At 52.1% G+C, this 24794-nt stretch overlaps 1 protein-coding gene across 1 annotated transcript in view; it reads left to right on the top strand.

Moving 5' to 3' along the window:
• Window positions 1-24794, top strand: part of SKIC3 (SKI3 subunit of superkiller complex) — a 1397627-nt gene that overhangs the window by 1322267 nt on the left and 50566 nt on the right. The window contains exon 39 of the mRNA XM_078675399.1: window positions 22049-22179. Coding sequence (XP_078531525.1) covers window positions 22049-22179 — 131 coding nt within the window. The remainder of the gene's footprint in view (window positions 1-22048; window positions 22180-24794) is intronic.

Below are 24794 nucleotides of genomic sequence, written 5' to 3'. Positions count from 1 at the left end.
AGGTAAAACATGGCTCTAAGTCTGACAATGCAGACTAGAAGAGCAGTTTAAACCTCAACTGGACTTTGCCATTATAAGTCAGGCAAAGCCCATGCACCCTTTTTAATATGTGCAAATCACCCTTTTTGGAAGCCTCCTATTGAGCCCTAAGGGAGGGTGCAACATATTGAAAAAGCAGAACATGTGTTTGATATATTCTATCAGCAAAAAACTGAAATTGTTGTTTTTTGCTGCGAATGAGATTGGTAGCGATACAAAAGGGGATGATGTACGGAGCGTTTGAGCCAATCAAACACTCACCCCCAGTCTACTGATCTGGGTTTAATCCATCACCATTCTTTAGCCCACTCAGCCACCCCATTTCAGACATAGACATGAGATTGGTAGCACCATTGGCAAGTACAGATTTACTCAGGTGTGCTAACTTCTGAATGGAACTCCAAAATTGATACTTCAAGGTATCATAAAAACTTGTTATATTAAGCCCAACTTAATGCCCAAGTCAAAATGTATGTAACTTGTTGCTACATGCAACTTTTAGAATGCTGCTACTCTGTTGCGCAAGTTTTCCAGTGGCCATTTACTAAGGCTGATCACGAGACAACCTTGTGTCCACTTTGGGAGACGTGTAAATGACTCCCAATATAGGTTATAATCGAGGCCTACCATTGGAGGAGGTTTTACCACATCCAGGAAGAAAGCCACGCAGGGTATTGCCCAAAAGGAGAGCTTTAAAGGGGAAGTCACCTTTGAAGGGCAAATGGTAACCTCACCCAAGAGGGGCTGCTCTTTTATTCAAGTAGACAGGTTGGTGTCGGGGACAGAGAGGGGCAAACACTGACCAAACCAGTTTTTCTGTAGTTGTGTAGCCCATAAGTAGCCACACCTCTCGGGTGGGATGTCAAGCTCCTAAGGATATGAGAAGGTTTCTGCCATCTTGAGAGTGGGCAGAATGGAGCCTTCTGGGATAGCTAGATGCCACACTTCACAAAAAGTCGTAATTAATCGGGAGGGAAACTAGTAGCCCATTGGCTAACTGCCCTGACTTCCCCTGAGGGTACTTTCTGGGCATAAAGAGGGCTCCCCAGGCACCCAGAACTCACATCTCACTTTTTTTTTTCCCCGCGAAAACCAAAGACTCGTCATTGGGAGGCATATTGTTGCCAATGGGAACTTTTCCCCTTGATAGGCGTGTACCTGAATAAGGACATCATCTGAGAGTGTTGGTCCTTACTATTCTAAAACGAGATTTACCTCATCGCTTATTTTGGATTGTTCACACACTGGTCAGAAGGTCTAGTTTCCTTTAAACATACACGGACTCACTTGTTGGGCATCCTTTATATAAGCTCATGTTCTGAGTTTATCCTTGTGATCCGGAGATTTTTTGGACTCGCACTTAACTTACCACAATTGGAAACTCTTGGAACTAACTGAATCTTGTCAGGAATTGACTATACCCCCAACACGGATACATATTTGGAGGCTATATTGTTACGACATATATCGTGTTTTCTAAGCCCTGATGAAGTTCTCAGAAGGAGAACGAAACGCGTTGGTTGGACTGTAAAGAACTTTTTAACCTTGTAAATGAAATAAAAGAAATTGTTGCGAAAATAGACTTGGTGATCTATTGGACTTACTTTTCCGACGCACGCCCGAATATCTTTATCACATCTCGCTTGACTAGAGAAGAGGACCAAAGAAGTACTGACCTGCTGACACTGGATCTGGCGAAGAAGAAGCTGCACCAGAGTTGGACTGCACCTGCTTAGGCAAGTGAATGAAAGAACTGTCCCTGCTGTGACCTGCTCGTGAAGAAGTAGTCTTCCAAGTCCAGTGAAGCATAGACTCCAAGAGTCCGTTGAATGACTTTCTGTTTGCCTGCATAGGGTTTCAAAAGCTGAAGAAACCTTCTGGGGAGAGTTGGTAGCTCTGATTGCCGGATCACCATTCCTCCCAGCTGTGCTGCTAATGAACCAGGACCCAGCACTCATAAGTTACACCCAAGCCTGCCGGACCCAGGATAGTTGTTGAAGTGCAGCTTAGTCTGCCAGCAGGAAAGTTATCGCCATAAGTAGGAAACCGCTATGCCGGACATCTGACCCTTGTGGCCGGAATCACCTCACCAGGACTGTGGACTGAGGAATAGCCCCAAGAAGACCTCAGTTGAGTGCACAGCTTCTTCAGCATCTTTGAACATTTTCAGCATCCTGTATCCCGTGCATCAGGACCACTCCATAGAAGTCAATGGCAAGGAGACACTGACACTGGAACTGGGTTGAAGACTGCTTTTTAGAAGATGGTAACTGTTCTGTTGGACCTTGCAGGTCGCCTTTGACTGGCTCCCTGCTGAAGAAGGTCGGTCAAAGTATCTCTAAGTAACTGCATACACGATGACAAAGTTTTCCCTGAAAAAGCTTACAATTGTCAAATTAATTGAATTTGCCAATACTTGTACGTGGTTGAGTAAAAATTATGTTTGAGGCATATGAGCTGCAGATTCTACACCTTGCATTAGATCGCCACCTGGTGTTGGGCTCGGATGACTGCATGTTGTTGTCGTCTTGGAAGAAGTCTTTGTAGTCACGACATAGGTGACTCCTCCCTTGGACGATAATGTGAATGGGCATAGGCTCCATCCTTCGTTTTTTTCCGCCACTGGGTTCGGATGCAACTTTTTTTCTAGTTTCGGAGGGCCCGTCGACACGACATGCAGAGATCCGCTCCGGAACCGGTGGATATCTTCGACGAAGGTCCATGTGTCCCCGAGGAAGATTCAGATTATCTCCAGATCGTATCTGAGGCAGACGACTCCGATGACTCCATACCATCAGGTCAACGCGTGAGTACGACTGCCCCTACCCCATCCCCAACCCCTAAACCAAAGGCTAAGGTCAAAACTCCGGCTTCGGGGCCCAGTCGAGGCCGAGACATTTCTTCAAAAGCCCCGCCATCAAGCCCAGCTCCGAAGAAAATGTTAAAGCCTTCCGGTAGCTCCATACCGAGCAAACCGCCCGTGCCGATATTACCAGCTCTCTCGGCACCGAAACTGAAAGAAGTCCCGGTTCCGAAAAAGACTCCGAAACCGTCGACTCCTAAAGAGAAGACGGCACTAAAACCAATGAAGACTGCTTCCACCCCAAAATCTTCGGTGCCGAAACCTACAAAGCCTGCTTCCGATGCCTTGAAGCCCTCGAACCAGGCCTCGACTTGAAAACAATACTTTCGGTGCCGAAAAGACGAAGGAATCTTCCACATCACCTATGCACCCTTCTCCTGTACTCCCTCTTTCTCCTTCTATTCCTTTTAACACCTCACCTCAAATTTCATCTGCTCGTTCACCACAGAATTCTCCACCTCAATCTTCACCTCCACAGACACCTCCTCAAAATGAAGATGAGTATAACATAGGGGATGGAGGAGACCCAGATGAGCCCTTTCCATACCCTACTGATATACCAGACTGGGAATATCCAAACCCACAAGATGTACCAGATATCCCTGACCCACATACATATCCATCCAAACCATCTCCTCCTGAGGATAATATTGGGTTTGGACATCTGATTAATAGGGCTGCCATCTATCATAATGTAACAATGCACTCAGATGAGGCAGAGGAAGATTTTTTGTTAGACACTTTTGAGCAATCACAAAAATCTGTTCAAATATTACCCATGATTAAAGGGGTCATTAAGCATGCCCCAGAGGTGTTTAAAGATCCTGTACGAGCTAGGATCATAAACCCAAGAATAGAAAAAAGTACAGGTCCACTCCTGGGAATCCTGTTTACATTAAAGGTCAGCTACCCTTAGATTCCCATGTCGTGTCAAACGCTAGAAAAAGAGCAAATTCACAGACATCCGGTGACGCGCCACCTCCTGATAAGGAATCAAAAATAATAGATGCTTCAGGCGAACGGATAGCTGCACAAGCTAGCAATACATGGCGTATAGCTAACACACAGGCCCTCCTCGCAAGAACCGACAGGGCTCATTATGACCAGTTAGAAACCCTTTTACAACATCTACCTGACCAATAGAAGGCACAGGCAAATGACCTTATTCAAGAGGGTAAGATTATTTCAAATGCCTGAATCAAGTGCGCTCTTGATGTAGCAGACACTGCATCTAAAGCAATAAACACTAGAGTCCTCCTTAGAAGACATGCATGGCTACGCATTTCAGGGTTTAAGCAAGAGGTGCAAACAACCATCTTAAATCAACCATTCAACCAACAACAATTGTTTGGTCCAGAGGTAGACGTAGCACTTGAAAAAATGAAAAAAAGACACTGATACTGCAAAATCTATCCTTTCGTTGCTCCTTTAATAGAGGAGGCTCCAAACAAACTGCAGCAGACAATTCAACTTCCTTTAAAAACAATACGCAAACATCCTCCAATAGAGGATATTTTAGAGGAGGTTAAAGAGGGAATAACAATAAAAGAAGAGGTCGAGGTAATAACAACACTCGATCCTCTTCCACCACTAAACAGTGACTTCCTTCAGCTCCCCCAACAGCACACCAGTCCTCTTTGGGGGGAGATTAACACAGTTCCTACCTGTCTGGAATTCCATCACAACAGACAAGTGGGTAAAAAATTATCCAGTATGGTTCCTGCCTAGAGCTTACAGCCACCCCTCCACATATACCCCCCAGACAGCGTCCAATGTCCACAGAGCATCTAACGCTGCTCCAACAAGAAGTTCTCTCATTGCTGCAAAAAGATGCAATAGAGCTAGTTCCGTTAAAACATCAAGGAACAGGGGTTTACTCACTCTACTTCCTAATACCCAAAAAGGACGGAACACTAAGACCAATTCTAGACCTAAGGCCTCTCAATCTGTATATACAATCAGATCATTTTCACATGATCACTTTACAACAAGTGCTCCCATTGTTGCAACAAGGCGATTTCCTAACCACACTAGACCTCAAGGACGCCTACTTCACGTTCCCATACATCCTTCATACAGGAAGTATCTCAGATTTGTACTAGAAGGACAACACTATCAGTTCAAAGTCCTTCCCTTCGGGGTCACAACTGCACCACGAGTGTTTACAAAGTGCCTAGCAGTAGTAGCACCACATCTCAGAAGACAACATATTCACGTCTTCCCATACTTAGACGATTGGCTCATAAAAGCCAAGTCATTCAATCAGTATGTCCAACACACATCTCAAACAATTCAACACTGCACAACTTGGGGTTTACAGTCAACTACACCAAGTCACATCTTCAGGCCTCTCACGTACATCAATACCTAGGAGCTACCATAAACACCAATACAGCTCTAGTTTATTCCAGTCCAGCCACGATACACAGCATTCAAGCCTTAGTTATAAAGTTTCAAAACCAACACTCTCTCCCAGCCAGAGTGTTCATGCAATTAATAGGCATGATGCCATCTTGCATTTTATTGTACCGTATGCAAGACTGCAAATGCTCCCATTGCAGGAATGTCTAGCACATCAGTGGTATCTGGCACAAGGACATCTAACAGACCTGGTGTTGGTGGACAGCCGCACACATCGCTCTCTGCAGTGGTGGAACACCAAAAACTTGTCCAGAGGGCGGCCGTTCCTGGAGCCAATTCCACAGATAGCACTGACAACGGACGCATCCCTGACAGGATGGGGAGCACATCTGCTCCACCACACAACTCAGGGAAGATGGACCACTCAACAAAAGGTGCTTCACATCAATCACCTAGAGTTGCTGGCAATTTTCCTAGCACTAAAGTCATTTCAAGTGCACATACGGAACAAAGCTGTCTTAATCCGAACGGACAACATGACAGCCATGTACTACATACAAAAACAAGGAGGCACACATTCCCTGCAGCAGTCCCATCTCGCACAAAACATTTGAAGATGGGCCATTCCACAAAAGATATTTCTCCTTGTAGAACACCTTCCAGGAGTTCACAATCAGATAGCTGATCTGTTAAGTCGACAGACGCAACAAATTCACGAATGGGAGCTACATCTGCAAGTTCTTCAACTATTCTTTCACAAGTGGGGTCATCCAGACATAGACCTGTTTGCCACACACGAAAACGCAAAATGCCCAACCTTCACCACCAAGTTTCCAAACCCGTTGTCCAAGAGCAATGCGATATGGATGAACTGGTCAGGTAGAATTGCGTACGCTTTTCCGCCAATCCCACTAATACCACTAGTGGTACGCAAGCTCAGACAACAGTCTCTCAAACTGATCCTGGTAGCTCCCACATGGGCACGCCAACCGTGGTTCATCACACTGCTAGAAATTTCTCCAGTTCCACACCAAAAACTATCTCTGACACCATCCATGCTAACGCAGAACCATGGAGACATCAGGCATCCAGATCCAAGTCAACTGAATCTGGCGATCTGGCTCCTGAAGTCTTAGAGTTTTGTTAACTTAACCTGCCACCAGACTGTATGAATATCATTAAAGAAGCCAGAAGACCTACTACTAGAGCTTGCTATGCTGCTAAATGGAAACGATTTGCCATTTACTGCACTAATAATCAAATTAAACCTTTGGATACTTCCATCCAAAATATTATCTGTTACCTTCTCCATTTACAGCTGGCATATTCATCTATACGATTACATTTTGCAGCCATTGCGGCATACCTACAAAACAGACAATATATGTCGTTGTTTAGAGTACCAGCAATAAAAGCTTTTATGGAGGGATTAAAAAGAATTATACCACCCTCTCCAGTGTGGAACCTAAACATTGTTCTTAACAGGCTCATGGGACCTCCTTTTGAACCTTTACACAAATGTGAACTGCAGTTTCTCACATGGAAAACAGCTTTCCTCATTGCTATTACCTCTATCTGAAAGAGACACGTTAGTGATAGATTCCTTACCTTAGAATATCCCCAGGCGTCAGACTGGATCTGGAAATTTTTGCGTAGCAGTACCCTTGCGCGTCGGTAGGCGTCGTCTGCGGCTCCGCGTCCGTCGTCGGCGCCGTGATGACATCGTCGGAGTACTTAGACGCCGCCTCCGCGTGCTGACGTCAGTTCTTCTTTTTTCCGCGCCAGCAGCGCAGATCCGGAAGAAGTGGTACCTTAGTCTTTTTTTACTAAACTTTTTTGATCTCTTTTGATCGTTCTTATTCGAGTCTTCGACTCCGAACGGTGCCGGTAGGGATGACAGGTTTCAAACACTGTGAGGATTGCGACCGACTGATGTCGGTCACGGACCCTCACCGTCGGTGTCTTCACTGTCTCGGCGTCGACCACGACGATAAGACCTGTTCTGACTGCCGGGCCCTGACTTCGAAAGCTAGGCGGGAGCGGTCCCGCAAGCGACTCGAACTCCGGCAGTCGGCCCCGCACCAAGAGAGGTCCCGGTCCGAACGGAGGTCGAGGGACCGGTCGCGGGAACGGAGCCGCCATAGCTCCGGGAGTCGACATCACTCCTCTGGGTCGAAGTCATCAGGTAAGCACAAGAAGTCGAAGAGACGTCATCGCTCTTCCGACTCCCCCTACGCTCGCGCGACGCGGCCTGGGGTTCAAGCGACACCGCCCACGCGGCTCCGTCGGAGTCGCAGGCACCGCGTCCCGCCCCATGACCCTCCGGTCCCTGGGCCGCGCGCGACGCAGGAGGTGATCGAGCGGTTCCTCATGGCCATGAGGTCCCTCACTCCCCTGACGGGCTCCGCGGCGCCTTCGGGCCCAGTGGACCCGTCTGGGGGCCCTAGCGGGTCGGGGGCTTCGGCCCTGACGCCGTCGGGTGCTTCGGCTCCGCCGGCGCCTTCGGGCCCGGCGCCGCAGGCCCCCGCTGGATCCGGATCCGGGTCGTCGCCGGTGGACTTAACGACCTCCCCGGCGCCGGTCCCTCAGGTGTCACCCCCGGCGCCGTCATCGGGCGGCGCCGTCCCCGATGCTTCCCTTGACCCGGTTCCGGCGCCGGAACGGCGCCGCTTCAGACGCTGTTCGGAAAGTTCACTTTCCATGAACCGGCCCCATCATTTACTAACCCTGGGTACCAGGAGATGGGTGATGAGGAGTATTGGGAGGGGTCTGAGAACCCTCTGACACTGGACAGGTGAACTTGGGGATGCCAGTGGTCTGGACACTTCGCCGGACCCTGGCTTTGTCTCACCTCCTACCGTGGCTACGGTGGAGGGGGCAACCTACAGTGTGGTGTTGATGAGGGTGGCCAAGGCCTTGGGCCTTGAGCTCCCCGTCGCGGCCGTTAGGACTAACCTCCTCACTGAGGTCCTTAAGCCGCAGTCATGCTCAGCCGAGCCTCTGCTGCCGTTTAACGAGGCCTTAACCGACGTTCTTTTGGGCACTTGGTCCAAGCCCGCTACAGGTTCGCCTGTAGATAGGAACGTGGCCAGACGCCACCGCCCGGCCCCGGGCGACCCTTGTTTCCTGTCCACCCACCCCACCCCTGAGAGCCTGGTGATCCAGGCCTCAAATTCCCAGACCGCATTCCCGTCGGCTCCGCCTGACAGGGAATCCAAGAGGTATGAGCAATACGGCAAGGAGGTATTCTCCTCCCTCAGTTTGGGACTGCGGTCTTCCAACACCGCATGCCTCTTGTGCCGCTACACCCAATCCTTGTGGGACACGGTCGCGGGCGTGTTGCCAGAATGCCTGTAAAAGGTAGGGGCTAAACTCGGCCAAGCCCTTGTGGAGGGCCGAGATTCGGCACATTATTCAATTCGGTGTGGACTAGATACCACCGAGTCACTGGGCAGAGCGATGGCAACGACGATGGCCATTCGTCGCCACGCCTGGTTGAGATCCGCCAACTTCTCGGCTGACGTCCAGAATACACTGATGGACATGCCGTTTGATGGCCGTCGCCTTTTTGGCTACAAGGCAGACCATGCGCTTGAGCGCTTTAAGGACTCCAGGGCTACGGCCAAGTCCTTGGGCCTCTCGGCCCCGCGCCAGCAATCGGCTGCCTTTCACTCCTTTCGTGGCCACGGAAGGGGAGTTCCCACACGTGCTGCCAGCCACGCGCCGCAAGGTGATACCCAACGCGGTGGCGGCCGTGGAAACCGCCGTGGCGGCGGTCGGGGTCAACGGCGAGGTCAGTCCACACCTTCCCCCGCGGCATCCGCCTTAAAACCCTCCTAGTCCGTGTTTTCAGGTCCATGTGTCGCCAGTGGGGGGCAGGGTTCGCCATCACCTCCTCCACTGGCACACTGTCACTTCCGACAGATGGGTGCTGCAAATCGTCCGAAGGGGCTACTCCCTCCCCTTCGAGATGACCCCTCCAGCCATGCCACCGCAATACCACCGTGTATCGGGGGATCATTTGCGACTTCTGCAGGAGGAAGTTACGGCCCTCTTGGCCAAGGGGGCCATCGAGCGCGTTCCTGGGCCAGAAGTAGGGTGTGGTTGTTACTCCCACTACTTTCTGGTACCCAAGAAGGGCAAAGGGGGCCTACGCCCTATCTTGGACCTCCGGAACGTCAACGGCTTCATCCGGAGGCCACGTGGGAGAGGCGGAGATCAGAGGCCTCTGGTCTCCGTCGGAGGCCCGGCTCCATATCAACCCTTGGAGTTGCGGGCTATTCGTCTAGCACTGAAGGCATCCCTCCCCTCTGTCCGGGGGAGTGTAGTCCAGGTGTTCACGTACAACACCACCGCCATGTGGTACTGCAACAACAGGGCGGGGTGGGGTCGTGGACCCTTTGCCAGGAGGCTCTGCGCCTCTGGCAGTGGCTGGAACGCCAGGGCGTGACCCTGGTGGCTCAACACCTGGCAGGTTCTCGGAACGCCAGGGCGGATGAGCTCAGCCGTCGGTGCATGATGGATCACGAATGGCGTCTGAACTCGGACGTGGCGCAAGGCCTCTTTCAGCGATGGGGAGAGCCTTGGTTAGATCTATTCGCCACCGAAGAGAACGCGAAATGTCATCAGTTCTGCGCGTTGGAATTTCCAAGGTGGCACTCGCTCGGAGACGCTTTTCGTCACGAGTGGAGTTGCGGTCTGTTGTACGCCTTTCCGCCTATACCACTTCTTCCCAGAGTGCTGAAGAAGATCAAGCGCGACCGGGCCCAAGTCATCCTTGTGGCTCCGGACTGGGCACGACGGTACTGGTATCCAGAGCTACTCAGTGTGTCAGTCGATCACCCGGTCCGTCTGCCTCTTCGGGAGGACCTTCTGTCGCTGCAGCAGGGGACGGTCCTCCACCCGAACCTGTCCAGTCTCCACCTCCATGCTTGGATATTGAGCGGCGACAGTTGAGGCCATTTGACTTGCCTCCTGAAGTCTGTAATGTCATTCTGGCAGCCAGGCGTCCCTCCACGAAGTCGGTATAGGCCTGCAGGTGGAACAGATTTGTGGCATGGTGCACAGCAAAGGCTGTGGATCCTCTTGCTGCCCCTCTCTCTGAGGTTCTTCTCTTCCTTCTTTCTCTTGCCCAGCAGGGCTCTGCTCTGGGCACTATCAAGGGCTGCCTTTCTGCCCTTTCAGCCTTTCTACGGCTGCCTGATCAACCTCCTTTGTTCAAGTCCCCTATTGTAAATAGCTTTCTGAAGGGCATCACACATACGTTCCCTCCTGTTCCGTTTGTGATGCCTCAGTGGGACTTGAACCTTGTTCTTACATTTCTGATGTGCGCTCCCTTTGAGCCGCTTCACAACTGTCCTCTCCGCCTTCTTACTTTGAAGACTGCTTTCCTGGTTGCCATCACCTCTGCCAGGAGAGTGAGTGAGCTCCAGGCCCTTTCTGGTACTCCTCCTTTCCTTTCTGTTCATCCGGACAAGGTTGTGATGCGTACTAAGCCATCTTTCCTGCCCAAGGTTGTCACGGCCTTCCACATTGGGCAGTCTATCACCTTGCCCACCTTCTTTCCGCCACCGCATCCCTCTAAAGAGGAAGAGCGGCTCCACCGTCTGGACCCAAAACGTGAGCTTTCATTCTACTTGGATCGCAAACGCCAGTTCCGGGTGGATGACCAACTCTTTGTTGGTTACGTGGGCGCTAAGAAGGGGAAAGCGGTGCACAAGAGGACCATCTCTCGGTGGATCATCTTGTGTATCCAGGCATGTTATTCCTTGGCTAGAAAGGAGCCCCCTGTTGGATTGCGGGCTCATTCCACCCGAGCCACGGCAACTACAACTGCCCTGGGCCGGGGAGTGCCCTTGCAGGACATTTGCCAGGCGGCTACGTTTGCCTCGCTGCACACGTGTTGGAAATGGGATCCCCGGCTGGCCAGGGCTTTCGCCAAAGTCAGTCAGAGACCACCACACCCAAGTCAGGGCAAGGGAGTTACACGCCAAGATAACCCCTACTCACCCTCTAGGTAACGTGGCGCGAGCAGCAAGGCTAAACTTGGAGGCGATGTAAGTTAAGTATTTGCGCACGCACCCCAGCAACAACACCCAAAGGCCCACCACAAAGGAAACTCCACACAAGGTTTATATAAAAATAGCCTTTGTATTACACCAAAACACATTAGATAAAACACACTTTACAATGTGCCAGAGGCACGGGCAGAATTTACAGGGGATATTTACAAGACAGGGCCACCTGGACCACTGTCAGGAATCAGCACTTTTAGGAGTAACAATACAATACTTGTAGGCCTAGAACTTAGAACATAGCCTATCAGACAGTACCTTCCGTCCTGGTTGCACGGGATAATGCGAGTGACCTCCTTAGTAAGCTTGAGCGGGCGACCCAGCGAAGCGGCGCGGCTCAGGGGAGAGCGGCGCTGCTCAAAGCTTGGACGGGCTGCCGGCACGGTACAAGCGTTTCTCTGGGGCGACCACTGTGTGCGGCTCAGAAGAGGAGGGGGAGGCAGGATGCGGGCGACCCAGCGAAGCGGCGCGGCTCAGGGGAGAGCGGCGCTGCTCGAGGCTTGGACGGGCTGCCGGCACGAGTTGCCGAGGGGAACGAGCGAGGCACACTTCAGCGAGGCCCCAGGGGCCCAGGGAGATCAGACAAGTCCCAGCAATTTGGCAGGGAAGGCACCATAGAGTCCACTGGTCCTGGGACTCTGGTCAGGGGGCAAGCTTAGTATCAAGCCCTTGGGATCACTTATAACAGAAGATCACTGTAACACAAAATAGGACATAAAGCACACAACCAGTACCCACTGGTAACTGGTAAGTCCCCCCTACGCAATCCTAACCACCCTAGGAACAGGTCACGCAGGGAACCAGGACCTTACTAGCACCACCTGTGCTAGCAAGAGCAACCACCTCAGTATCACAATACAAATAGGGGCATAGACCTGGGGACAAAACACATGATGCAATGCATAACATTCATTCAGAGGTGTAAGAGAAACAAGGCACATGATGTATTAGCAACACATTCAGCGGTGCAGCAAAGAGCACTTTGCAGAAATCACATTAACATGAACTTACATCGAAGTCCAGGGTCCAGGTTGCGCCACTTGCGCCAGAACCTAAACGTAGCAGCTGCCCACAAAGTGCTGGGCAGCTGAGGGACAGAACAGGGGGGCCTAAACGCTGCAGCTGGCACTAAGTGCTGCGCAGCTGGGGAAGGCCAGGGCCGAAGGAGTGCGCCTCACTCCTAAAGTCCAGAACATGTCCCTAGGGAAAGAAAGACCTACACGGTGCAGCTGCACACTAATTGCTGGGCAGCTGGAAACAGATCTGCGCCAGGGCGCTTACTAGCCCCTCGGGAAGCAAAACTGTGCAAACGGGGAGCCTTCTAGGCTCTAGAACATACATAGGCGCAGTTTGGAGCCCACTAGGCCTTCAAATTAAGCAATGCCCCTGAGCCTCTCTGGGCTCGAGCAAATGTGGTGCCAATGTTGGAGTCCCCCCTCCGGGGACTCAAAATCAATAAACTGCCCTCAAGAGCCTCTGTGGCTCTCCAAACAACTGTGGCGCCTTCTTGAGCCTCTCTGGGCTCGAAATATCACTGCCCTGTGAGCCTCTCGGGGCTCTAAGAAATACCTCAATGCCCCCTTCGTTGGAGCGGCCCTCTGTGCACACGGGGCCGCTCTGACTCTGTGCCTGCACTGGCACAGTGAACACTGGGCCTCACGGAGCTTCCCCCCCCCAGCCCTTCCTCACTCACCGGGCTTCTCGGGGGGACTCCTCTTCATCTGGTGCGGCTGCTCGTCAGAAGCGGCAGGCTTGCGGGGCTCTCCCAGGCGGCGGTTCCAGCGGGGAGTCCTCTCCTCTTCTCGAGGACTCCAGCTCTCCGCAGGACCACCGGGGCTCCCAACAGCTCAAGGGAGCCCCGGGCAGCATCTCGCCATCTTCTCTGCCGGCTTCTTCCTCCGGGGCTCCTCATCCGGGCAGACAGCCAATCGCGGCGCGGCGGCGGGCGGGACTTCCTGAAGCAAGCGGAAGTCCCGCCCCGCTCCAGGCACCCGGCCGCCTGACTTCCGGTTTGCGGCGCGAGAGGGCCGCGGCGGTGATTCCAACTTTGGGCACCTCGAATAAAATATACAGCGAGGTGGACACTTGCTTGCTGAAGGTAATAAAAAGTGGCAAATAACGCCGGGTGGGCACCGGCTGAGATCCATAGCACTCCCAAGCGCTAGCAGGACATCAAGCGCTCCCAAGCGCTAAAAGGCAAATAAAGCGCTCCCCCAGCACTAGGCACACAGAATACCGCTCTCATGCACCAGGGGTAAATGGAAAGCGCTCCCAGGCGCTAGGGCAACAGCAAGTCCTTCAGGGGTCCATCAGCAAGCCAGGGGCTGGGCAGGGCTCAGGGAGGCAAGCCATCCCTGAGCCCAAGCAGCAGCATGCTCCTGGTAGGATTCAAGCAGCAAACAAGAACCTTTTCCAAGAGGTCACAGCCTCTTTTTATACAGACAAATCCTTTGTCTAAGGGTGCAGGGTGGGGGAGAAACCAGTCGCAGCTGGTTCTGGAGCACTCTTGATGGCCCAACCACCCTCTCTATTCACTGGCAGGGCTTGGGTCATTAGACGCACCACAGGGGGGCGGAGCCAGCATTGTGTGGGGGAAACCCAGCCCATCCAGGACACAGGTACACTCGTCCCACACATCACTCATGCTAATCTCCCACTCACCACCGGGCAGACCCATCCAGACTTCCTGGAGCCTGGCATGCCAGCCAGCTCCAGCCAATCACACTCCAGCACCCTCACTGCACACACACAGCCATGTCTAGAAGTGGCCCTTCCCCACTAGACACATACAAGCCACACATACCGTTGCGCAGCATTCACTCCCACGAGTTCACACATACCAAACTCGAGCCTGCACTCCCCACGCATCAGGAACTACCAGGGACCCATACATTCCCCTGGCATTCCTATGGGAGGGCAGGCCTATCTCACTCCACGCACTCAAGGAGCGCACGCACTTTACACTGCGCCAGTGTCAAAGTGCGCAAAGACCAGAAATCACTACACTTCAAGGCAAAAAGTTCAGGGGTGAACCTGCCAGAAGGCCCAAGTCCAACACAACCCCCTCCCAGCCAAAACCCAGGGTAGGCCAATCACCACCGTGATGGACTTCCCTGCTTGGGGCGATAGAACACGGACGCGGGCCCGCACTGCAGGGACACCCTCCGGTTCTATGCCACGTTGATCCATAAGACAAGCACATCCTTAAAAAAACACTGGCCCAACTAGGCTACCCCACTGGTACTCCTTAGTTGTCCACGGCTAGGACCAGGCCCTAGGCCACCCAGATACCACTGGTCCTTGCCAATCCACAGAGTGGGGGGTAGTAACCCCTGGCCTGCACTAGCCATTCTCCACTCCCTTTCTCAGTGTAGTTCCAAACTACCACTGATCCTTCAACCTAGGGTCCGCACCCTCAGGCTGACCAGAGGTCACGGGCAAAAATGCCCCACCCTACCTCTACTTCTGAAGCACCCTCCAGAACACAACTCTCCCACCAGTTTAGGACCTGACTTCCTCAGCAGCAGTGACCACAGTCAGACCAGCACAAGAACGTTGTAGTAAGGCGTTGCACTTTGCGGGTTGCCAGATGCGGCGCAGGCGGCGGCTCGCGGACCGCGTCGAGACGGGGACGGCGAGCGGCATAGACTGCGCGGCCGAAGGCAGACGCGGCTCAGTGCGGTGCCTACAGGACACCAGGCTGGTCATGACAGATTCACAGCTCCCTTAACTGGTTTACCACCTGGGATTCAAATTCACCGGATGCACAGGGGTCAGACTCCCTCTGACCCCCTTCCAGAGTTCTGCACCCTCCCACTGTAGAACAGGGTCCCTCCACTTAAGGTAGGCCCCACCTGCTCTCAGGGTAGTACCACAACACTCAGCCAAGAACCCTAAAGATCCCTGCTAGGCCTGTACCACCCCTTCTGGAAAACACAGAGTCTCTTCACTTAAGATGAGCCCCACCTGTGTTCACAGGGGTACCCCTAGAAGACAAACCGGCCAGGACACTGGCTACAGTCGCCCTGCCGTCCAGGACAGGCACACCTGACCCTGGCTCCCCAACCTAGGGACGCTACCCTTTGGTTAGATGCCTGGCGCACCAGGACTTCTACAAGTTGAAAACAAAAATCTAAGACTTTCTCTCCTCCTTCAGCAGCAAGGCAACCACTGCAGGTTAATACCCCATACAGCTTACCCGGTTCCTTCTCTTCAGGCAGGAGTTCCCTCTTGTAACTTCAGGACACTACATACAGTTGCCCTTACGTCCAGATCCGGAAACACCGGCTACTGGCTCCCCAACCAAGGGACGTACCCCTTTGGTCAGATGCCTGGCGCACCAGGACTTCATTGAGGGTGACACATAACTAATGTGTTGTGTACAAGTCTGCCTGACACTCAGGACAGAAGTGTCATCACCATGGTCACTCACTGGCGACACAACCCTTCTGGCTGGCCCCTGACCCACTGGCTCTTCCACTGGGGAACCTATCCCCCTCGCACCCCTCCATCTGGACTTCTGCACCCTCCCAACTGGAGCGGTACTGCCAGACACCAGAACTACTGGAACCCTGGTTACAGAGGTTCCACGTTCTCCAGACACTCTGGAAGATCCTCCTCAAATGACCTATTGGTACAGCCTAGGCCCCCGACCTGATGTTCCCTTCAGAAACAATCCAGGCCCTGACACTGGGTTTCGGGCACCTGGAGACATGCAGTCCCACCCACTCCTTCTCCTCTTGAGACAGGACGTGAGCCCCTACACCGAGACTTAGCTGGGCTACACTGAACCTCTTCCACCACGCTGGGCTGGAAGACACCTCAGACACTCCTTTTGGAATCACTCCATCCCCTATGCCTCTCTCCTCTCAGAACATTACCAACTCCAAAATTCTGTCTCTCAACAGACCACAGAAATCAAAAAGCAGGCTCCACTATCTGCAGACGTTCTTGGGAAAAGTTCAACACACAGGACTTAGGTATCTGAACAAAACAAGATTACACAAGCATTCAGCAAGCTCCCCATCCAGAGATCTCACAAACACGTCCAGTGCCACACACCATTCATCCACACACACCCCTCCCCAGACTGGTAAGGCAGTTTCTACCACCCCTGACTTCTCAACCTGACCACACTTGACACAGGTACCATTACTCCAGGGCAGGGACGGGGGACACATGCACTGGACACACTTATGCTGCCACCACTGGATCCCACCCTTCTGGTGAATCCAGAAAACACACTGCACTTAGGGGGATGATCTACCCTCCCGAGCTAGGGACACCTAACTCAAAGTGCACAAGAAACACATTTCCACAGAAATGACATTTTCAGCAAACTTAAAACAATAATCCCCAAAATGTTTTTATCTAAAATGCAGAGTTTTGTGGTGCAGCCAGCTGCTACTGTGGTACAACGCAAACACAAATCCTTATCCTCACCGCTTGCCGCCAATGTTGGAAATGGGATCCCCGGCTGGCCAGGGCTTTCGCCAAAGTCAGTCAGAGACCACCACACCCAAGTCAGGGCAAGGGAGTTACACGCCAAGATAACCCCTACTCACCCTCTAGGTAACGTGGCGCGAGCAGCAAGGCTTAACTTGGAGGCGATGTAAGTTAAGTATTTGCGCACGCACCCCAGCAACAACACCCAAAGGCCCACTACAAAGGAAACTCCACACAAGGTTTATATAAAAATAGCCTTTGTATTACACCAAAACACATTAGATAAAACACACTTTACAATGTGCCAGAGGCACGGGCAGAATTTACAGGGGATATTTACAAGACAGGGCCACCTGGACCACTGTCAGGAATCAGCACTTTTAGGAGTAACAATACAATACTTGTAGGCCTAGAACTTAGAACATAGCCTATCAGACAGTACCTTCCGTCCTGGTTGCACGGGATAATGCGAGTGACCTCCTTAGTAAGCTTGAGCGGGCGACCCAGCGAAGCAGCGCGGCTCAGGGGAGAGCGGCGCTGCTCGAGGCTTGGACGGGCTGCCGGCACGGTACAAGCGTTTCTCTGGGGCGACCACTGTGTGCGGCTCAGAAGAGGAGGGGGGAGGCAGGATGCGGGCGACCCAGCGAAGCGGCGCGGCTCAGGGGAGAGCGGCGCTGCTCGAGGCTTGGACGGGCTGCCGGCACGAGTTGCCGAGGGGAACGAGCGAGGCACACTTCAGCGAGGGCCCAGGGAGATCAGACAAGTCCCAGCAATTTGGCAGGGAAGGCACTATAGAGTCCACTGGTCCTGGGACTCTGGTCATGGGGCAAGCTTAGTATCAAGCCCTTGGGATCACTTATAACAGAAGATCACTGTAACACAAAATAGGACATAAAGCACACAACCAGTACCCACTGGTAACTGGTAAGTCCCCCCTACGCAATCCTAACCACCCTAGGAACAGGTCACGCAGGGAACCAGGACCTTACTAGCACCACCTGTGCTAGCAAGAGCAACCACCTCAGTATCACAATACAATTAGGGGCATAGACCTGGGGACAAAACACATGATACAATGCATAACATTCATTCAGAGGTGTAAGAGAAACAAGGCACATGATGTATTAGCAACACATTCAGCGGTGCAGCAAAGAGCACTTTGCAGAAATCACATTAACATGAACTTACATCGAAGTCCAGGTTGCGCCACTTGCGCCAGAACCTAAACGTAGCAGCTGCCCACAAAGTGCTGGGCAGCTGAGGGACAGAACAGGAGGGCCTAAACGCTGCAGCTGGCACTAAGTGCTGTGCAGCTGGGGAAGGCCAGGGATGAAGGAGTGCGCCTTACTCCTAAAGTCCAGAACATGTCCCTAGGGAAAGAAAGACCTACACGGTGCAGCTGCCCACTAATTGCTGGGCAGCTGGAAACAGATCTGCGCCAGGGCGCTTACTAGCCCCTCGGGAAGCAAAACTGTGCAAACGGGGAGCCTTCTAGGCTCTAGAACATACATAGGCGCAGTTTGGAGCCCACTAGGCCTTCAAATTAAGCAATGCCCCTGAGCCTCTCTGGGCTCGAGCAAATGTGGTGCCAATGTTGGAGTCCCCCCTCCGGGGACTCAAAATCAATAAACTGCCCTCAAGAGCCTCTGTGGCTCTTCAAACAACTGTGGCGCCTTCTTGAGCCTCTCTGGGCTCGAAATATCACTGCCCTGTGAGCCTCTCGGGGCTCTAAGAAATACCTCAATGCCCCCTTCGTTGGAGCGGCCCTCTGTGCACACGGGGCCGCTCTGACTCTGTGCCTGCACTGGCACAGTGAACACTGGGCCTCACGGAGCTTCCCCCCCCCCAGCCCTTCCTCACTCACCGGGCTTCTCGGGGGGACTCCTCTTCATCTGGTGCGGCTGCTCGTCAGAAGCGGCAGGCTTGCGGGGCTCTCCCAGGCGGCGGTTCCAGCGGGGAGTCCTCTCCTCTTCTCGAGGACTCCAGCTCTCCGCAGGACCACCGGGGCTCCCAACAGCTCAAGGGAGCCCCGGGCAGCATCTCGCCATCTTCTCTGCCGGCTTCTTCCTCCGGGGCTCCTCATCCGGGCAGACAGCCAATCGCGGCGCGGCGGCGGGCGGGACTTCCTGAAGCAAGCGGAAGTCCCGCCCCGCTCCAGGCACCCGGCCGCCTGACTTCCGGTTTGCGGCGCAAGAGGGCCGCGGCGGTGATTCCAACTTTGGGCACCTCGAATAAAATATACAGCGAGGTGGACACTCGCTTGCGGAAGGTAATAAAAAGTGGCAAATAACGCCGGGTGGGCACCGGCTGAGATCCATAGCGCTCCCAAGCGCTAGCAGGACATCAAGCGCTCCCAAGCGCTAAAAGGCAAATAAAGCGCTCCCCCAGCGCTAGGCACACAGAATACCGCTCTCATGCACCAGGGGTAAATGGAAAGCGCTCCCAGGCGCTAGGGCAACAGCAAGTCCTTCAGGGGTCCATCAGCAAGCCAGGGGCTGGGCAGGGCTCAGGGAGGCAAGCCATCCCTGAGCCCAAGCAGCAGCATGCCCCTGGTAGGATTCAAGCAGCAAACAAGAACCTTTTCCAAGAGGTCACAGCCTCTTTTTATACAGACAAATCCTTTGTCTAAGGGTGCAGGGTGGGGGAGAAACCAGTCGCAGCTGGTTCTGGAGCACTCTTGATGGCCCAACCACCCTCTCTATTCACTGGCAGGGCTTGGGTCATTAGACGCACCACAGGGGGGCGGAGCCAGCATTGTGTGGGGAAAACCCAGCCCATCCAGGACACAGGTACACTCGTCCCACACATCACTCATGCTAATCTCCCACTCACCACCGGGCAGACCCATCCAGACTTCCTGGAGCCTGGCATGCCAGCCAGCTCCAGCCAATCACACTCCAGCACCCTCAGTGCACACACACAGCCATGTCTAGAAGTGGCCCTTCCCCACTAGACACATACAAGCCACACATACCGTTGCGCAGCATTCACTCCCACGAGTTCACACATACCAAACTCGAGCCTGCACTCCCCACGCATCAGGAACTACCAGGGACCCATACATTCCCCTTGCATTCCTATGGGAGGGCAGGCCTATCTCACTCCACGCACTCAAGGAGCGCACGCACTTTACACTGCGCCAGTGTCAAAGTGCGCAAAGACCAGAAATCACTACACTTCAAGGCAAAAAGTTCAGGGGTGAACCTGCCAGAAGGCCCAAGTCCAACAACACGTTTGCAAGACACTACTGCCTGGACAGTCAAGTCCGGAAGGATGGCTTCTTTGGCCGTTCCGTCCTCCAGGACTTTCTAGTGTGATTATTGGTTTGCAGACCCACCACCGGGGTTGGTATTGCTGGGGTATCTATTCAAAGGTAAGGAATGCATCACTAACGTGTCTCTTTCAGATGCACAAGTTACTACTTGTGTAACGATATATCTGTAAGAGACATTAGTTAGTGATAAATTCCTTACCGACCCACCCATCCTCCCCGTCCTGCGAACCGATATCTAGGGTTAAGGTCATCCCCTTTCAGGGCCCTAGTTTCAATGGCACCAGTGTTGGTTTTTGTCATGGCTTAGCGCTTCTGGCGCGGAAAAGCTGTGTCTAAGAACTGACGTCAGCACGTGGAGGCGGCGTCTAAGTACTCCGTCGACGTCATCACGGCGCCGACGACGGACGCGGAGCCGCAGACGACGCCTACCGACGCGCAAGGGTACTGCTACGCAATAATTTCCGGATCCAGTCTGACGCCTGGGGATATTCTAAGGTAAGGAATCTATCACTAACTAATGTCTCTTACAGATATATCGTTACACAAGTAGTAACTTGTGCCTTAGAAGAGTTAGTGAGATTCAAGCTTTCACTATACTGGAACCATTCTTACAATTACACCGTAACAAAGTGGTTCTAAGGACTAATCCTAAATTCCTTCCTAAAGTAATTACTCCTTTTCATCTAAACCAATCTGTAGAGTTACCAGTGTTTTTTCAAAACCCAGACTCTGTAGCAGAAAGAGCTCTACACACACTAGATGTCAAAAGAGCTCTTCTCTATTACATTGATAGGACAAAATCCTTTCGCAAAACAAAGCAACTATTTGTAGCTTTCTCTCCACCACATAAAGGCAACCCCATTTCTAAATCAGGAATTGCAAGGTGGATTGTTAAATATATACAAATATGCTATCACAAGGCAAAACGCACATTAACAGTTCCTCCTAGAGCGCACTCCACACGCAAACTAGGAGCCTCCATGGCTTTCTTAGGGAACATTCCCCTAGAAGACATCTGCAAGGCAGCAACATGGTCTACAACACACACTTTCACTAAACACTATTGTGTTGATGTCCAAGCCAAGCAGCAAGCTGCAGTATGCCAAGCTGTCCTCAAAACTCCTTTCAACTACTGCAACACATACAGGGGACCACCACTAGGGGAGACACGGCTGCACAATCGATGCAAAGTGTAGAATCTGCAGCTCATATGCCTCGAACGGAAAATGCTACTTACCAGTATGCATCTGTTCTTGGCATGTAGAGCTGCAGATTTCTACACGCCCTCCCGCCTCCCTGGGACCTGTATCTGTTCCAGTTTATCTTAATTAGATATAACAATCTAAGGATGGAGCCGATGCCCATGCGCACTATCGTCCAAGGGAGGAGTCACTTATCTCGTGACTACAAAGACTTCTTCCAAGACGACATGCAATCATCTGAGCCCAACACCAGGTGGCGATCCAATGCAAAGTGTAGAAATCTGCAGCTCTACATGCCAAGAACAGATGCATACTGGTAAGTAGCATTTTCCTTACTGTTCCTTGTAAAATCTATGTCTCTGGATGGGTCTTTTTAATTTTGGTGTCCATAAATTCATAAATATTTGTAAATTGGTGTTGGGTTCCCTGAGTCTTAAGTTTCTTTCCTCTTGAATTGTTTTGGTGCAGTTTAATGCTTTACATGTGTTCCTTTGTGTAAGCCTGACTGCTCATAGCTACAGATACTTATGGTTGTACTATGGTTTAACAAACTAAACCGGACTCGTAGACAGGTATGATTTATATATAAATAGCAAAAATCAAATGCAAATCAGAATCTTAAAACTATGTGTCTAAATCTTTTTTTACTGAAATGTGTTAAAATGTACTTAAACAATGTTTCATAACCGGATCTATAATAGTTTCCCTAATCAAGTAACAGAAATAATATTTTTTTGTCTTAACAGTTTATTGTTGTTTTTTTCTTTTTTATACTTAATTTTCAAAATAGGCAAAAATTCCAAATAATCATTGGCCGGCCCTGGTTCAGGAGGCAGTTGCCGAAGCCTTGAAGATTTCCTTCTGTCCACTGGCTATTTTACTTCAGGGGCTACAGCAGTTCAACATCAAAATAGGGGCAAGGTAAGAGATGTTCTGCAGAATTTTCTTCCTTTGTCGAGTTTTATTTTGAGAATATTTACTTTACATATAAAGATGCAGTCTTCAGAAAAAGCAACTCAATACATTACTTACATAAAATAATGCTGACCACTTTCTTTTAAAAAGATACATGTTAACCATAGAGCCTAAAATCTGAAAATGTCTGCTTAACCTAACCAGCTCAACATTTATTGAGTCTTAATGTTCAGTATGTGTGGTTTGAGGAAATGTGGACTTAATTCTAGTACTTTTCAGTTATGTCTTTTTATATCATATACTGAGCCTGCCACTCGATACAGCAATTGCTGTTTTTTTCATGCACCTGAAGGCCATCCGGGAGCAGGAAACCAAGTAGTGCTTTGCCAAGGCCAACAGGGAAGTGCAAGTTGTACACCTCACAACTCAGTCCCTCTCTAGGGTCTAGCCTCTACACCTAGAAAGAAGTCTTGGACCACAGTGCCATTCCCCTTCCTGCCACCCCTAGAGATCGGATTTTGACGCCATAAATATTTCTGATAGAGATTGTTTGCACACAAGATGACACCTCCGAGACTGGTAATTTACTTCCTCCATCTGAACCAGAGGCTTGCGTTTGAGAGGAAGTCTTTTACTTTACCATTATAGTGCATAAAGCTGCAGACACTTAGGAGCTGACTTTCCCTTCTGAAACACCAAAGTATAATTTGATAGAACCTTTACAACCGTCTGTTTCCATTTAAAAAGGCCATTTAGAACTTTTTGGGGATAGCTCTTTTTTGGGATAGCTCTTTTTGGGCCCTTCATTACATAGATTGGCAGATGCTGTAGACCTACTAATAGTGTCCCAAAGGTCTTGCCCTCTCATCATGTGTCAGAGAGCCAGGTGACACAGCCTTCATTGTTAAATCTGAACACAAAGGCTTTTCCTGCGGCTCTTCCTATCTGAAAGAAACACGTTGGTGTTCGATTTCTTACCTTAGAATATCCGCAGGCATCAGACTGGATCCGGAAAGTTTTCGTCAGCAGTATACCTGCGCATCGGTAGGCGTCGTCTGCGGCTCCGCGTCTGTCATCGTGATCGCCGGAATAACATCGCTGGAGTACTTAGACGCCTCTCTCGCGTGCTGACGTCAGTTCTTCTTTTTTCTGCGCCAGCAAGCACAGATCGGGGAAGAGCGTACCCTTAGTCAATTTTTGAGTAACTTTTTTGGACAATTTTGTCTATCTTTTTTGAGTCGACCTTAACTCCTGGTGCAGGTTGGGATGCCCGGGTTCAAGCCGTGTGACGCTTGTCACAGACTGATGTCTGTTACCGACCCCCACCGCCGGTGTCTCTACTGTTTGGGGGCCGACCACGATGACAAGTCGTGCCCCGACTGCTGGACCTTGACGTCGAAGGCTAGGCGTGAGCGTTCCCGTAAGCTCCTCGAGCTCCGGCAGTCGGCTCCGTGCCGCTTGAGGTCCTGGTCGAGAAAGAAGTCAAGGGACCGGTCGCGGAGCCGCAGTCATCATCGATCGTCTGGATCCAAGTCCTCGCCCTCGGGTAAGTCAAGGCATGGCAAAAAGAAGTCGAAGAGGCGCCATCGTTCTTCGACTTCCCCTCGCCGGTCGCACGACCCGGACGAAGGTTCAGGTAGCGCCGGCTTCGCCGAAGCCAGCGCAGTCGCTTCCAGCCTCACACCCTCCGGTCCCTGGGCTCAGTGCGACTCCGGAGCAGATTCGAGACTTCCTCGTGGCCATGAGGACTCTCTTTCCGCCGTCGAGACTCGCCGGCGTGCCTTCGGGCCCCGTGGGTCCGACTGGGGGGCCTAGTCCTGTGTTGCCGGCGGCTTCGGCCACTGCGCCGCCGGCTCGTACGCAGACCCCTCGGTGCCACCCCCGGTGCCGTCCTCGGACAACACGGCCCCCGGCTTCATCCCGGCTCGGGCTCTGTGTCAGAGCGGTGCCGCTTGGCGCCGTCTCCGACGCTCACTGGTGAGCTTTTTTCCCTATGCCCGGCTCCGTCATTTTTGCCTTTTTATCAGGACACGGATGAAGGGGATGACTGGGAGGGGTCTGAGGACCCTCTGGCACACCAGTGCCAGTTAAGTCAGGACTGGGCAGATGAGCTAGGGGAGGCCAGTGGTCTAGACCCTTCGCCTGGCACTGGTTTTCTCTCTCCTCCTTCCGTGGCTACGGAGGAGGGAGCGACTTATGCTGTGGTGCTGCGCAAGGCAGCCAAGGCCTTGGGCCTTGAGCTTGCTGCCGTGGCCATGAGGACTAACCTCCTCACCGAGGTGCTTCAACCGCCAGTAAGCTCTTAGGAGCCTCTGCTAAAGTTTAATGAGGCCCTCACTGACGTTCCGATGGGCACTTGGTCCAAGCCCACCACTGTCCCTCCTGTGGATTGGAACGTGGCCCGGCGCCACCGCCCAGCTCTGGGCGAGCCCTGCGTTCTGTCCACCCACCCCACCCATGAGAGTCTGGTTATCCACGCCTCCACGTCCCAAACCACATTCCCTTCCATTCCCACGGACCGGGATTCCAAAAGGCTGGAACAGTTTGGCAAGAAACTGTTTTCCTCCATCAGTCTAGGGTTGCGGTCCATCAATACTGCATTCCTTTTGCGCCATTACACC

This window comes from Lissotriton helveticus, chromosome 2_1, assembly GCF_964261635.1.
Source record: "Lissotriton helveticus chromosome 2_1, aLisHel1.1, whole genome shotgun sequence".
In the NCBI taxonomy this organism is placed as follows: domain Eukaryota; kingdom Metazoa; phylum Chordata; class Amphibia; order Caudata; family Salamandridae; genus Lissotriton; species Lissotriton helveticus.
This window is presented reverse-complemented; position numbering and strand designations above follow the sequence as displayed.